Genomic DNA, 14,650 nt, shown 5'->3' with positions numbered 1-14,650 from the left:
AAAAATGTTTTCCCGATGAATCCTGGACTCCTGCTCAAAATGATAAATTAATATAACGACAGCTACAAAAAAAGCCAACAATAAGCCCGCAAAGCTGTTGTCATTCCATCCTGACAGATGACAGCTGTGACAGCTCAGTGGAATCCCGGAAAATAAACCGTGGAACTTTGACCCAATGAGAGAACAGTTTACTCGCACCTGACTTGTATTAACAAATTTGGTCCGTTTAGAAATTTTGCAGTGTGAACGCGAAACGCACCAAAAATAAAAAGCAACATTGTAATAATTGTAATCCCTGTTTTGGAACAAAGTAATCGATCTACAGGTGTGAAAGCACCCTTAACCCTAGCGTGACTTTACCTAAAACTGTCTTTTTTTCTGCAAACATCGCTCTTTGTGCCTAAAAATGATTGAACTGAAGAGTGGTTTTTTTTTTTTATCACATCATTTAAAAATATCACCATTAACTTAAAAAAAAAATCATATTTCCCCACCTCACATGCAAAGTTTTTGGACCACAGTCACCATAGGCATTATGGGACCAGCATAGGCCCTCAAACTAATACTCGTACTGCAATCCTCATGTATTGTTACTGACAGTAAACCCTGCGTTATTTCAACACAGTGTGAATTCATATATTTACTTATTTAAATAAATAACTGAAATTCTGGTTGTATCAATCAGTTTCAGTCTTATCTATTATGACTGAAAAAAATATTATATATGGTATATTATATTACATTATATTAACAGAATTATTCTAATGAAATGCTGTTTCTCTTACTGTAAAATAAACTTGCTTGTGTTTAAATAATATGGCAAAAAAAAAGATACCAAACATTTAAATATGAATTCATAACATGGAAATGTAACAACATAACAGAGGTAAAACGTGGAATATTACATATAACGTATTACGTATAACGTAGAAATATATTTTTTTCTATTATTCTATAAAAACCTGTTAAATGTAATGATGATTAATGAGGACATGGCTAATAAAATAGGATTTCTTTCTTTGCATTTTCTACATTTCACAGAGTTAAATTCATCTACTGTATGTGGATTATGATGTATGCATCTAAAAGTCTAACTACCCACCTTATTTTTAACGTAACACTGAGCACAGCCATTTGTAATTTGATGTGCAAGGCTTCCAGGTGTCATTCGCTTCCAGTTATTTTTATCTGTACAAAACTGTTTACTTTCGTGTTGTAAAATAAGGTGGATATGACTAAGTTCTGTATCCTATTAATTATATAAGTTGTAAGTAATGGGGACACAAATGAGGCACAAATGGTTTTCTCAGATTGACCCAATTTGGTAAGTCACTTTGGATAAAAGCATCTGCCATATGGCAAATAACCAACGCTCGTCACATGCCCAGGAAGTTCTTCAATGATTACGCATCATTGGCCCATCATCTGTGAGAAACAACATATTGTGTTTCTTGATAAAAATCAAAACCCATTTGCCAATTCACATAAAGCAAATAAAAATGAAGTTGTTAGAATACTTCTAAGGATGAGGAAATGTTTGACAAGTGTCGATAAACCTTTCCATCCCCTCTGTGTAGCATATTAAAGTTTTTAAAGAACATGGTGCCCACCCCTCCTCTTCTGGCCCATCATACCCTCTTCTGTTACTATGAGCGCCGAATGCATAGATCCAAGAATGGAGTAATTACTTACCCCACAGCTGAAAACAATTGGAGCGATAGCAGAAGAAAGAGAGATAGAAAGAGAGAGATATATGCATCTAAAAGAGAAAACGAGAGAGAGAACGCTGTGTTTACAAGAGGCCGATAAGTCTGAGTTTCAAGCTATTTTGTTTGGCCAGATCTTGGCACGATGAAACACATGAGGCTCTGATTTTCAGCATGATAGTGAGGAAATCAGCAGAGTTTACCTACAACATGCTGCGTATAAACTAATCAATACCAGCCTGTAAACATTGAGAAGGAACCACAGCAAAGCATTCTGGGGAACAATGAGCATTGAGGTCTCACCTTGGCTTTATTCTCTCTTATGTCTGTTTGTTTAAACAGAACTCATTCAACTCACTTCTTGGAACAACAAGGGACAGAATGCATAGAAATGGCTGTATTCCGAAAAGAGCGGAGGGTCGGATTAAGTTTGCAGATAAAAAAAAATTTAATAAAAAAAAGAATGCATAACAAAAATGTGACATGAATAGGATTAAATGGGATCTGAGACTGCCCATCCTTTTCTGTCCTGTTTTATTGTATTAGGATGAGAGAGAGAGTAAAAAAAAAAAACAATTTTCGTTTGGGAATCACAGCTGCTTGGCACCAGTATACCCTCGCTACAATAAACAGTGCTAAATAATTTCGATATGAAGGAACCTTGGCAGGAAGCACAGGAGTCATGGACTCTGCCGTGAACACTTGAGTGTGGATTGTGAGCCCATCTCTGAAAAAGAGGACATGATAATACTCCGATGGCTAACTCTCCCCCGTTCCTTGTCTTTGCAGTCAGGTTCCACTTAAAACATCCCAAACCTTGTTCCCGATCATGCCAACGCTGTCAGTCCCCTTACCAGAACTATTTGTAATGAAGACAAAAGCAAAAACAGCAGGATTTGGTTACACTGAACAGGGTTGTAGCTCATGGTTTTCATTTGGAGGTTCAGATGAACCCTGACTGGGTAGTGCCGTTCTCCTCTTACACTCCAGATCTTGTCCTACCTCAGTACCACCCCTCAGCCCTCGGCCAGAAATTGTATACTTCGGTAGGAATTCATTTGAAGGCCATTTAGGCTTTTTTTCAAATAAAACTATGGAATTTGGATTGTACTGTACACATTGAGGCACATTGTTCTGTGGTGCTCAGGTAGGCTCAGGTTATTTTGTCCCATTATTTCTCCCAAAAGAATGTAGTTAATGTAATATTTGTGTCACTATAGAATTGCGAACATAATGCTTTCCAAACAGGTTTCCCAAACAGCCCTAGAACCCCACATACCCTGTGCCCATCTGCCATTGTTTAGACAAATAGTCCCACCCCAGACTAATGCTATTGGTTGAACCACGCGTTCAAACTACTCGACAAATTCATCAATTTCGTCGATTAATATGGACTGTTTAATCTATTAAAAATAAATAACACATTACTCCCTATTTATGTGAAGATTGTTATTTCCAACCCAGGCTCACTGCAAATATGTGCTTGTAGTATCAGGTTACATTTTATTACACCAGTTGCTGTAAATATTGCAGTCGTTTGAGAATGTAATGTCCGGTGAGTGTTCCTAAAATGTAAATGCTCTATCACATTTGAAAAAACAAAACAAAAACAAAAATATACCACTTACACTAAACCCTACCCTAAACATAAACAATAGTGGTAACAAAAGCAAACATGAGATATAAAAAAAAAAACTTTGCTGAATCAATTAAATGTTGTACCAGGCAGGGCTGTACGTTAACTTTTTTTTCACATAGCACTGGTGCAAAAATGTCAACAATTCTGTGTTTTTCTGTCAATATGGGGTGCTGTGTGTACATTAATGAGGAAAAAAAATTAACTTAAATGATTTTAGCAAATGGCTGCAATATAACAAAGAGTGAAAAATTTAAGGGGGTCTGAATACTTTCCGTACCCACTGTATATGTCGCACTGTACAGCCCTGCCAGGTGATCTACCAAGCGCGTTTGCTTACATTAGAATAGCTATAAATACTGTATGGAGCTGGTTATGTGATGCATAACATTAATGTATTAAAATGTTTTAATGTATTATGTATTAAAAATGTTTTAGAACTGTTTGTAAAGGTACATTTTTGGAGCAAAAATTTAGGTAGAGGCGTTTCTAATGAGCCCTTCATGTTGAGTCTACATTTATTTGGGGATTCAATGTGTAACTTAATGTTGAATTGGTTATATGTTTATTCAATCCACAGCCCTATTTTTAACCTTACAAAAATAACAAGAAATCAAACTGAGGAAGAAGAAAGAGAAGGAGACTTGAGAGAGTTTTGTATAGCTTATGCATCTGTGCAATCTAATGATTAACAGCTTGAGTGTCCCAAGCTGTCATGCTGAGGAACGGCGGTTCTGATAACTCTTCTTGCGGCACGATATTCACTAAACATCTGATTAAAAATTACATGAATTGGTTACTGCTGGTGTGTGCTGGTGGACACTGGGAGACCCATACCTGGAACCTCTGCGAGGTAAGACAGAGACATTTTGTTCTTATGACAAATTTTGTAATTGTATCGTTAGCGTTTCCTATTATTTGCGCTGTTACCTCATTATTTATACGACATGTTTCTGGATGAGCTTGCATGCTCTAAACATCTCAAAATGCTTTAAGTATTGCAATGTGACTGATTAGTTTAGTTGTGGAACATTATGACAATTGGCCTTCTCTCCAAACCACATAGTCTTTATTTTTTCCATGAGCAAAGCTGTGAGTGCTGGATTGTGTAGAAAGGACTCATATTGAAAGCGTGACACGTACTCATGTGCTTCTACCCATTACGAGCCAGAGCATGATGTGCTCTGAATGTGTAAATTGCTCTCTTTTTTTGCTTTGGAAATATTGAGAAAGTTTAGCCAACTGGTTCTCACTAAATGAAATTCACAATTTGAATTCAGGCACTGAGCCCCCGCTGCCTCTGTACCATGCTGAGAGAGCTTGATATTTTGGATAGATGTTCTAGTCGTTTCCATTAAATCCTAGATGTTTTTTTTGTTTTTCTTGTTTGAGGCTGCAGTGTCATGCATTCTTATGTCTGTCTCAGTCAATTTTGAGTGCAATTTTGTGTAATAAAAACCAGTGAACCAAGTCTAATCAAACAATGGAATCAAATACTTGGAGTTTGTCATGTCTTCATTTGTTTGGATAGCTGTTTTAACCAAGACAGGACTTGTATGGCTGTATTCTCTTTTTCGGAGGGTTTGTTACAGTGAATGCCAAACTCTGCAATCTCTACTAACAATTAACAAAGAAAATGTGCAGGATGCTTGTCCATGAAGATTTGGTTTTTCCAAGTCAACTTATTTGGTGTCCAAGAAGTTGATATAATGGGGTCATCAAGGTGTTCTGAGTGGTTTTAAGCATGTTTCTAAGCATTTGTAATGTTGTGGAGCAAATAAAGGCAGGCAGAGAGCTCAGGGATGGCCTCCTTGATTGTGACGGGACAGGCTGAGAGCTTGGGAACGGTCGGCACCTCCTCGGGAGGTTCTGTAGCAGTCGCCGCCACCTCGGGAGGTTCTGTAGCAGTCCCCGCCACCTCAAGGCAACTGTGTACAGCCCAGACACACAGAATGGTGACCAACATCACTGGAAGGTCAGCAGATGGTGTAAAAACCTTATAGACCACCGGGCTTGAGAGCGCAGAGGCTGCCTGCACCGACATCAACAGAGGGTCCGCCACACTGGACACCAGCCTGCTCCCGTCTAGTAGTGGAGATGGTACATTATAGTAATATCAAGTGGCGGTCCAAGCTCCACATCTGCTGGAGCTTGTGGAGCATAGCAAAGGCAGGTGGAGACGTGGACCTATGTGCAGGAATTTAATAAAGTAACAGAATACACAGAACACAGAGAACTCAGGAACAAAAGCATGCAAGAAACAGGCAACCATTACAATCAACAACTAACAAAGCACAAGAGAAACACAAAAGCTATATACACATAAGAACAAAAGGGACCAATAAGTAACCATGACAACAAACAAGGAAAGGGGTGTGGTCAATTAATTACTATGACAACTAACAGGGGTAACCAGAGAGACAAATGAGGCAGCACAGCAAACAGTGGCAAAGCACACACAGAGAACATGTAACAGCCTGGAGGTTGTAACTTGTTGGTTGCCTACTGACTCAAATCAAAATAATCCATAAGAGTCCAAAGTCTGGGTGATATTCTGGCCTCCAGATATGACTTGTATGACTTTGTACAAAAAAAAAAAACACTGAAAACAGTAGAGATTTTTTTAATAAACATTGTAACTAAGTGCCTCATGTTTGTGTTCTCCATCAGGTATAAGAAACCAGAATGTGACAGTACGGCTCGTTCTCGAGACTCAGACATGGAAGATCCTTTTAGAGACAGAGATCTGGCAGGTGAGCAAAATACCTGACATGAGGTGTGTCCCAATTTGCATATTTGCGCACTTCACCAATTGATGGTATAAATAGTGCAAGTCAACACTCGTTCATGCTGAAAATTCCAACAAGAAGTGTATTTCATTACACAGATGATGCACTCATTTAACTGAAAAAAGTGTGAAATGCACACACTTAATGAACGTGTCAGCCGCAGCCTTAATAACATAGCTTTAATAACCAGACTCCGATGCTGGATGACAAACTAGCCTTCTAGTCATACAGTATACAGTAGAGCAGTGGTTCTCAAACGTTTTACAGCGGCGTACCAACTAGGGCATTTAACATTCTTCTGCGTACCCCCTCTTTTCCACTTAGACCGCAGTCACACGTTTTCTATTAAAGGCCAATATTTGCTCCCTTAAATTGATTTACAGGTGCATTTTTTTACCTTTATAGAGGCAAATATTTTCTATCCTTATTAACATGTATGTCATGTTTTATGTCATATTCTTAACATTCCATTAAGTGTATTATTAATATATTATGCAATAAATGATGGCAAATCGAAGTGATACTTGTAGATTTAAAAATAAAACCGCCAGTAGGTGGCGGCAAGTCGCTGTCTTAATGAGCCAGGCGTCGCGTCATTCATTCATTCAGTAACGAAGCAAAATGCTGTAGTTATGAATGGGTTATTAATCACTGACTCTCCAAATCATTCAAAGCCGCAGATTCATTCGTTAATGAAACACCGCTGTATGTTGCTTGGAGACGCACACCAGATGATACGGATTTCGTTGGAACTATTATTTTGTTGCAAAATAGAACAAACATGACAATATTGTGTTTAAAATGTAGACTACATTTAAAATGTAAAATGTTCACTTAATATTACCATTTTTGTTGAACTGTTGTAAAAAATTAATGGCACATTTGCCATTGTTTGGATATTCAGGGAAATTTGCATTCTTGCTCGTATCTTAAACATGAAAACAATAACACGCACAGAGTGTGTCTGTATCAATATATCTCAGATTGTATCAATATTTGCTCTTCATGCTATTAAGTGAAGATCTACTGTAAAGATACATTGAACAGGAGCGCAATTTGCTAAAGCAGCACAACTCAGCAGGCATCCTATCGCATGCACGCTACTTGTGTGGATGCAGTCAGTTTTGACCACAAAAGATGAGGTAAGCTGATTGGATATCATGTATTTGACCGTTTACGGCACTCCCATTTTTCTGTTATTACATTAGAAGCGGCATTTTGATTGTCAGAAATACATGTTCGGTTTTAATGTTACTTTAAGTTGGGGTAGAATTAAATGAATGCCAAAACTCAGAATTTTGTTCGCGTACCCCCTTCCGTCATCTTGCGTACCCCAGTTTGAGAACCACTGCAGTAGAGTATATAACGCGTAGTTTAAGTGCATAGTGTATAATGTGTCTATGGACTAACTGTCCAATTAGTTTGTCACTCATTCTTCTGTTTATACACATATTGTTTCTAAAATGGTTTGATAAAATCCTTTTACAATTACATGCTAATACAGTGTACCAGTCATTTATTAGCTTTATTAGCTATAGCTTTGAGGTCATTTGTAAGCTATATGTAGTTGACTAACTTTTTCACTATTTCATATTCCACTTCCAGGATGGACAATAGACCAAAAATAAAGATTTTTGTCCATTTAAATGTTCTTCTCTCTGAATCTGCCTAGCAAGTAGCAAATCGTGATCCATTTCTGTGATCTAGCTTAAGCCTATTGCTTGTTTTATGTGCAATAATGATTGATATTGCTAATATGTTTCTCTGCATTTAAATTGGTGTTTTATTGTATATATTAATTTTCATGATTATTTTGCTTACCTTTTTTGTGTTTGCTAATAATGTTTGACAAATGATTACAGTATCAAATACAAGAATATGCAGCACCACACGTAAGCATTTAAAGGTTGTTTTCTATTGAAAAATTAGGCTTTTGCTCATTCCAGTTCATTCCTAGGTTTCTCGCTTCTTTCCCTTTCATTTAGAACTTCATTGTAACTCCTTTTTTAATTCCCCATCTGGTAAGTTTACAGAGTAAAACATGGCTCCTGACTGGGCAACAGATGTGTGGTGTAGTTTACGACAGTGTGGACCACTGGGGAGGGCAGCAGCGGGGGACCGAGAGGTGCTGTCAATGCCCGGGGGACTTCAGTGAAATTATTTTTATGTACTCTACTTGAGTGCTACCTGGCACCAAAACAAAGAGTCTTGGTTTCATCCTTTCAACACCGGAATGGAGAAAAAAAGAACTTTGGATAGATGTACAACCATTTCCACAGGCCAAATGCCACTACAAGACCTACCTGTAGCATCATGCTAGTGCAAACAAACAAACTCAGGGCTAATCTACATCAGGGCTTCCAACAAGCTGGATTTATGAAGTATACATGTGCTGAATACAGTATGGCAAGTTTGACAAGATGAGTCTGATTCCATATGTTCTGATTTAACACTTGGGCTGAGAAGCACTGAGCCGGCACGTCATCACACTTGTCCAAACCTTACAGATACTAATTTGAGTCACCTGGTGAGCCACAGGGCCCCATACTACCTTGAGCCAGCAAAATTACAATGAGGAAAATCAGGAAAGTTAGTGGGACTGAGGTAGAGGGTACAGCACAAGAAAACCAAAGTGAAAATGTAAACTGAGATTATTTTATGACATACTCCTGTTTTAAGTTGCCCTTTAAGAGACACAATTAAGGACCGAAACATTGACTCAAGTCGAGCACACTGTTGCAGCCAAGCATCTGGGACAGTTAAAAACGTGCTACCCAAGGTGTTCAGCAGAGTGTCATAAAAGTTAACAGGGCTGCGGTGGTCTGTGAAAGCGCCCTCGTCACCTTGTCACTCTACCTTATTTGCTACTTTACATTTCACACATGCACTCAAGCATTTGGAAATGCTAACATTTTTTGCTTGGCATATTATGTTGATTATGGGATCTTTGAACGGCTAAAATGTTAAGATTGAGATCAAATGTGACTTGTATTAGAAATACAACCGTATTGCATTATGGTTTCATTGGGACAGCTTAATACGTCCCTTGCTAACTGTGAGCATAATTGAAAACAAGTTGGTCTGAGAATATTTCAGTGTTGAAATATCTCTTTTGTAAGCTGCTGCAAGCTTAAATGGGAATGATTGTGGTTATGCCAGTCTTTATTTAAATGTTACAGGGTGTCCAGAGGGAAAGAAAGTGGAATTCATAACCAGCCTGTTGGATGCCCTTACTACTGACATGGTGCAGGCTATCAACTCACCAGCCCCCTCTGGTGGTGGGAGGTAAGAATTTAATAAATCAAGGTGTTATTTACAGATTTGTCATGCAACAGAAAAAAAAGAAAGAAAAAAAAAAAAAGGTTATGAGAATAAATGTGTATCGATTTGAGAAAATTGTCATGTTATTAGAATAGAGCAGGGGTGGCCAACGTCGGTCCTGGAGAGCCACAGTCCTGCAGAGTTTTGCTCAATCCTTGATAAAACTCATCTGCCTGTAGCTTTCTAGTAATCCTTAGACCTTGATTAGCTTCTTAAGGTGTGTTTGATTAGGGTTGGAGCTGAACTCTGTAAAAAAAAAAATCTGTAAAAAAAAAAGTTTTACTCTGACTAAAAAAAAACAAATCTGTACTACTGAATTAATAAATATTAATGAGAAACAATATTACAATATTCAGAGAAAAGGCGTGATTGGGGAAAAGCTTTTTCAGTGCATAGAAATGGATGTGGAATTTGGAATTTTAATTTAGAGATTTTTCTCCAAATATTATATTATTATTATTATAGTAATATAACATTAAAACACTTTAATATTTTCAAGAGATGAGCCAAAGACAAGTTTAGTCTTGATTGGACCAGCATTGATTAACAAAATTTTTTTTTTATCTGGGAGGGGGGGGAAAAAGTAGTTTCTTCTTAAACAGAGTGTCCAAGCACAATGTTAGTATGTTAGTAATGTTATTAATGTGAGTTAGGCCTGACATTTTTATCCACAACTTCCCACATCTGTCTGATATTCTAGTGCCTAGATGTGACCGAGGACCCTATGAGTTATGAACACACTGTAATTTTATTTTATTCAGTTTTAGTCACAAGTCTTCAAAAGAGGTATAATTAATGTTCATATATGACAAACACTGCATTTTAATGTTCTATAAATACATAAATAATGAAGGTAATTTGAAACTGCCCTCTTCTCTTTAGCCATTTGCTGTCTGTCTTCTCTCTCTTTCAAATTAATCAAACCACAACAAAAAATCTTAAATGTAAAATATGTTTTGAAAGTATTATACAGTATACCCAACCAACTGGGATTGTTTCTCCTCCAGGTTTGTTGAGCCTGATCCAAGCCACACACTGGAGGAACGGGTGGTTCATTGGTACTTTGCCCAGCTGGATAATAATGGCAGTCACGATATCAATAAGAAGGAGATGAAGCCCTTCAAGCGCTATGTAAAGAAGAAAACCAAACCCAAACGATGTGCAGACATTAGATGTACATTTAAAAAAAAAAAAGGAAAAATGTGAGACTACAGATGTTTTCCTATTTGTAGAGTAATAATTTGATAGGAATACAATGTAATACTGTACAAACATTAATTTCATTCAGGAAGTTTCCCCTCGGGAAGTTTACTCTTAGAACACAAAATGCCCATTGACAAATGTATGCAGTTTTAACCGGTTTGGCACAGACTACCCAACTTTGGGTTACACTGACCCAGCGCTGGGTAGGTGTGTGAGGGGGTTCATCATTTGTAAATCTCCCTTCAAGAACTCAAAGGATGCCTAGGAGTCAATAAAGAGGGTGTGCAGTTTTTCTGAATGCATTTATGTTATAAAAACATATGATGAATTAAATTTAGAACTGGAGTGGTGGTGTTGTGCTTTGGTGGAACCACATTTTTTGACGTTATTACGGAAGTTACTTAATTTCCCTTGATACTTCCTGTCCCATTGAATACACAATGCAGGTTTGTGTTCCTACCAACTTCCAACAAGTTTCCAAATTTTTTTAGGTAGTACTTCTAGAACTTTTGAAATTAACTTCTGAATTAAATCATTTAAATCTATTTTCCTCTTATCTAATCAAATCCCAGTAGACAGATATTATTGAACCATATCTTTACAACATATTATTATTACATTATCACAACATACAAATGCACTTTTTACAAATATGATCGTTATCCAAAACAGTAACGTTATGTCCTTTGGGGGTCAAATTGACACCAGCCAAAACACACTGTATTATGTATGTGTTATATGATTGATGCATATTTTTAATGCAAAATTTCTTAACTCTAAGTTTCCATAAGATTAGAGAAAGTCCTGAAGTTTCTTGTTAAATATAGAATCCCATTTCAGACTCAGAGTTGGAAACAGTTTATTGCTACTTTGTTTCTCATCATTGCAACTTTATATCTCACAGTGTGACATAATATTTTGCAATGTGAATTTATTATTTCAAATTGTGACTTAATTTGTCATAATTGCTACTTTATGTGAAGCCATATGACTTTATATCTCACATTGGGACTTTATATGTCTAAGTGTAATACTATATCCTGCAAATCACACAATTGTGACTTTTGTGATTTTGTCAAACAGTATGACTTTATAACTCACAATGCGACTTTAAATGTCACAATTGTAATTCCATACTTCACAGTGTACTTAATACACACTTTGTCACAATTATTATTATTTTTTTTTTTTTAGTTCTGAGGCAGAAACAGGCTTAGTGTGCTTACTCAAACCCCAAACAGCAGTGACTGTACAAAATGAGTCAAATACTGGCACAGTGACATCTTTGTAAGAGTCAGCAGTTCCTGACTACTGGAAAAAATGGTGGAAACATCGATAGGAGAAGCACTGGTTTGGGAAAACATGTCAGTCAGATCCTTTACTTATTATTAACATTTGTCTTTCTTGTATGTTCTTCTTTTTGCAGGTAGCACTACAAGCAGCATCAGCAGTCTGGGGACAAGGCAAGGGACACATTTGTTCAGTAAGGCCTGACTAATTGCTTTCGCACTAACATTTGCCTCAGCCGCTGCAGAGAGCAGAAATTATAATATATTAACAATATGAATAGAGTGCAAGCAATGTAGTGAACAATATATGCCTTGCCCTTTTATGATGGAGATGGGATGAATGATGCATCTTTATGGCCACCCACATTGTGTCTGCTGTTGTGTGTGCATGTATTCTTTGTGAACTAAATTCAATAGATGATTACTTTAATCATAGTTTTTCGCTGTAGTCAGAGTGCTGTATGAGTCAGAAGTGACCTATTCTCAGAATAATCAGGGACAAAAAGTGGCATCATTATGGAGAGTAATTTGGTGGAAAATTCACATTCAACCTATAGGGCGTCTAGAGTGATCATCTCAGTGAGGAAAATACGGATCTTTGCTCAAAGGCAATTAGTTCCAATTTTTTTCCCCAAAAAATTTTAGTTGAGAAGTAAATGCAAAATGAAATCAAGTACAGTTATTACTTTAAACTTAAAACATCAACTTTTCCTGTAAATACCCCAACTCTGTGAAAAAAACATTAGAGTAAGTCAACTATTGCCATACAGTGTTATGAATTAATGCTTTAGCTATTCGTTGTCCATGCTGTAGAATGTTGTTACAGAAAGAGCGTATTTCCAACTTGACTTAAACATTCTGGCTAGCAGGTAATTTAGTTCAAGTTCTCTTCTTTACGTCATTTTTTCTTAGATGCAAGTTGTATTGTTTTGTTTATGTTATGTTTATATGTATATATTTCATTAATTTCATTTTAATTTAATTCCTAACAAGTGCTTCAGTTTGTTCTGTTTGTTCACTGTTCTGCTTCAGATCACACAGTTCAAACGGCAAATTTCCGGCATTATTGACAATGATTGGATTATTTGAAAAAAAAACTTTTTCTAGATTTTCTTCAAAAAGAAAAACAAAGTGTTGCAGTGTTATTTTCACTATATTTTCATCAACATCATTTCTCAGTGAACCTTTTTAATGTTTTTCATTTTAAATAATAAAAATGCACTCTAAAATCTAATATATATATAGTAGAAGGCTAGCGTTCCAAGCAGACATTAGATGTACATTTAAAAAAAAAAAAGGAAAAATGTGAGACTACAGATGTTTTCCTATTTGTAGAGTAATAATTTGATAGGAATACAATGTAATACTGTACAAACATTAATTTCATTCAGGAAGTTTCCCCTCGGGAAGTTTACTCTTAGAACACAAAATGCCCATTGACAAATGTATGCAGTTTTAACCGGTTTGGCACAGACTACCCAACTTTGGGTTACACTGACCCAGCGCTGGGTAGGTGTGTGAGGGGGTTCATCATTTGTAATGACAGTAAAAATGACCCAGCAGCTGAGTTACAGAAAAACTACCCAGTACCTAGGTTAAAAATAATAAAAATAACCTTAAAAATGACCTAGCAGGCTGAACCCAACATTTGGGTTAAAAAAAAAAAAAAGAAATAACCCAGCATTTTGTAGAGTGCAGAAAAACATCTCCAGGTTACGCATGTAACCATGGTTCCCCAAAGGGAATGAGATGCTGCATTGAAACGCTACGGGAACGCCTCCAGCGTGACCACGCTCTGAATCACATGTGTAATCAGTCCAATGGATGGGCGAGACGTCACGGGCGGGGTGACGTAGCGACCAGGAAGCATAAAATCACGTGCGGTGAAACTGGCATCAGCTTCTAGGAGTGAAGCAAGCGCTGGCAGGGATGCCAGAAGTATGGCCCTGAGACGCAGCGTCTCATTCCCTTCGGGGAACCATGGTTGCATGTGTAACCTGGAGACATTCCCGTTCAGGAACTCGAGCTGCGTCGAAACGCTACGGGAACGAGAATGCCCACACCGCCAGACTTGCAAATCCCTCCCTAGTGTGGAAGAGCACAACTAAGGCGAGAGAAAAGGGAGCCAGGAGTGGCTAAAGTAGGCGGGGCCCGCCGTCCCGAATGCCAACTTCTGGAGGATTGAGCCTTGACACCCAAAGGAGAGGGGAGATCAGAGGACTTAAGGCTATGGAATAGCATCCTGATCCACCACTTAGCATAAGCTTCTCTGGCCGGAGGCCTCAGCCTCAGCACACCGCGGAGAGAGGGTGTCTGGGAGAGAGGGTGTCCTCACACAAGAGGGTGTCTTCCCACTGAATGGCCACCGAGAGGGGCGTGGTAGGCCGCAATGGCCGCCACGAATACCTCTAGGGTGGAGTGGGTCAACCCTGCGGATAAACAGGCCTGCAGGAACTCCAGAACTGTACCAAACGGGCAGTTAGCTGGGTCGAGCTGGCGGTCTGAGAGACCGGAAGCTATGAGTTGTGCCTCCTCAGAGGCCACACCCACAGCTTCCACAGCTCCGGGCGGGGGTGCGCCCTCCGCCTGTGAGAGGAGATCTCTCCTAACGGGAATCTCCCATGGAGCGCCGTCGAGGAGAGAAATCACTTCTGAGAACCATACTCGGCCCGGCCAGAACGGAGCTACTGGCAGTCGACTGACCTG

At 38.2% G+C, this 14,650-nt stretch overlaps 1 protein-coding gene and 1 long non-coding RNA gene across 2 annotated transcripts in view; both read left to right on the top strand.

The window, feature by feature from the left end:
- Window positions 1-10,770, top strand: part of LOC107731988 (SPARC-related modular calcium-binding protein 1-like) — a 63,377-nt gene extending 52,607 nt beyond the window's left edge. The window contains exons 10-14 of the mRNA XM_016543211.1: window positions 4,138-4,195; window positions 6,013-6,095; window positions 9,311-9,416; window positions 10,460-10,626; window positions 10,745-10,770. Coding sequence (XP_016398697.1) covers window positions 4,138-4,195; window positions 6,013-6,095; window positions 9,311-9,416; window positions 10,460-10,626; window positions 10,745-10,770 — 440 coding nt within the window. The remainder of the gene's footprint in view (window positions 1-4,137; window positions 4,196-6,012; window positions 6,096-9,310; window positions 9,417-10,459; window positions 10,627-10,744) is intronic.
- A 119-nt stretch (window positions 10,771-10,889) lies between these two features.
- LOC107731990 (uncharacterized) overlaps window positions 10,890-14,650 on the top strand; it is a 20,426-nt gene continuing 16,665 nt past the window's right edge. Inside the window, exons 1-2 of the long non-coding RNA XR_001638819.1 lie at window positions 10,890-10,935; window positions 12,082-12,138. This is a non-coding gene — a long non-coding RNA (uncharacterized LOC107731990). The remainder of the gene's footprint in view (window positions 10,936-12,081; window positions 12,139-14,650) is intronic.

This window comes from Sinocyclocheilus rhinocerous, unplaced genomic scaffold, assembly GCF_001515625.1.
Source record: "Sinocyclocheilus rhinocerous isolate Xijiao unplaced genomic scaffold, SAMN03320098_v1.1 scaffold1210, whole genome shotgun sequence".
In the NCBI taxonomy this organism is placed as follows: domain Eukaryota; kingdom Metazoa; phylum Chordata; class Actinopteri; order Cypriniformes; family Cyprinidae; genus Sinocyclocheilus; species Sinocyclocheilus rhinocerous.
This window is presented reverse-complemented; position numbering and strand designations above follow the sequence as displayed.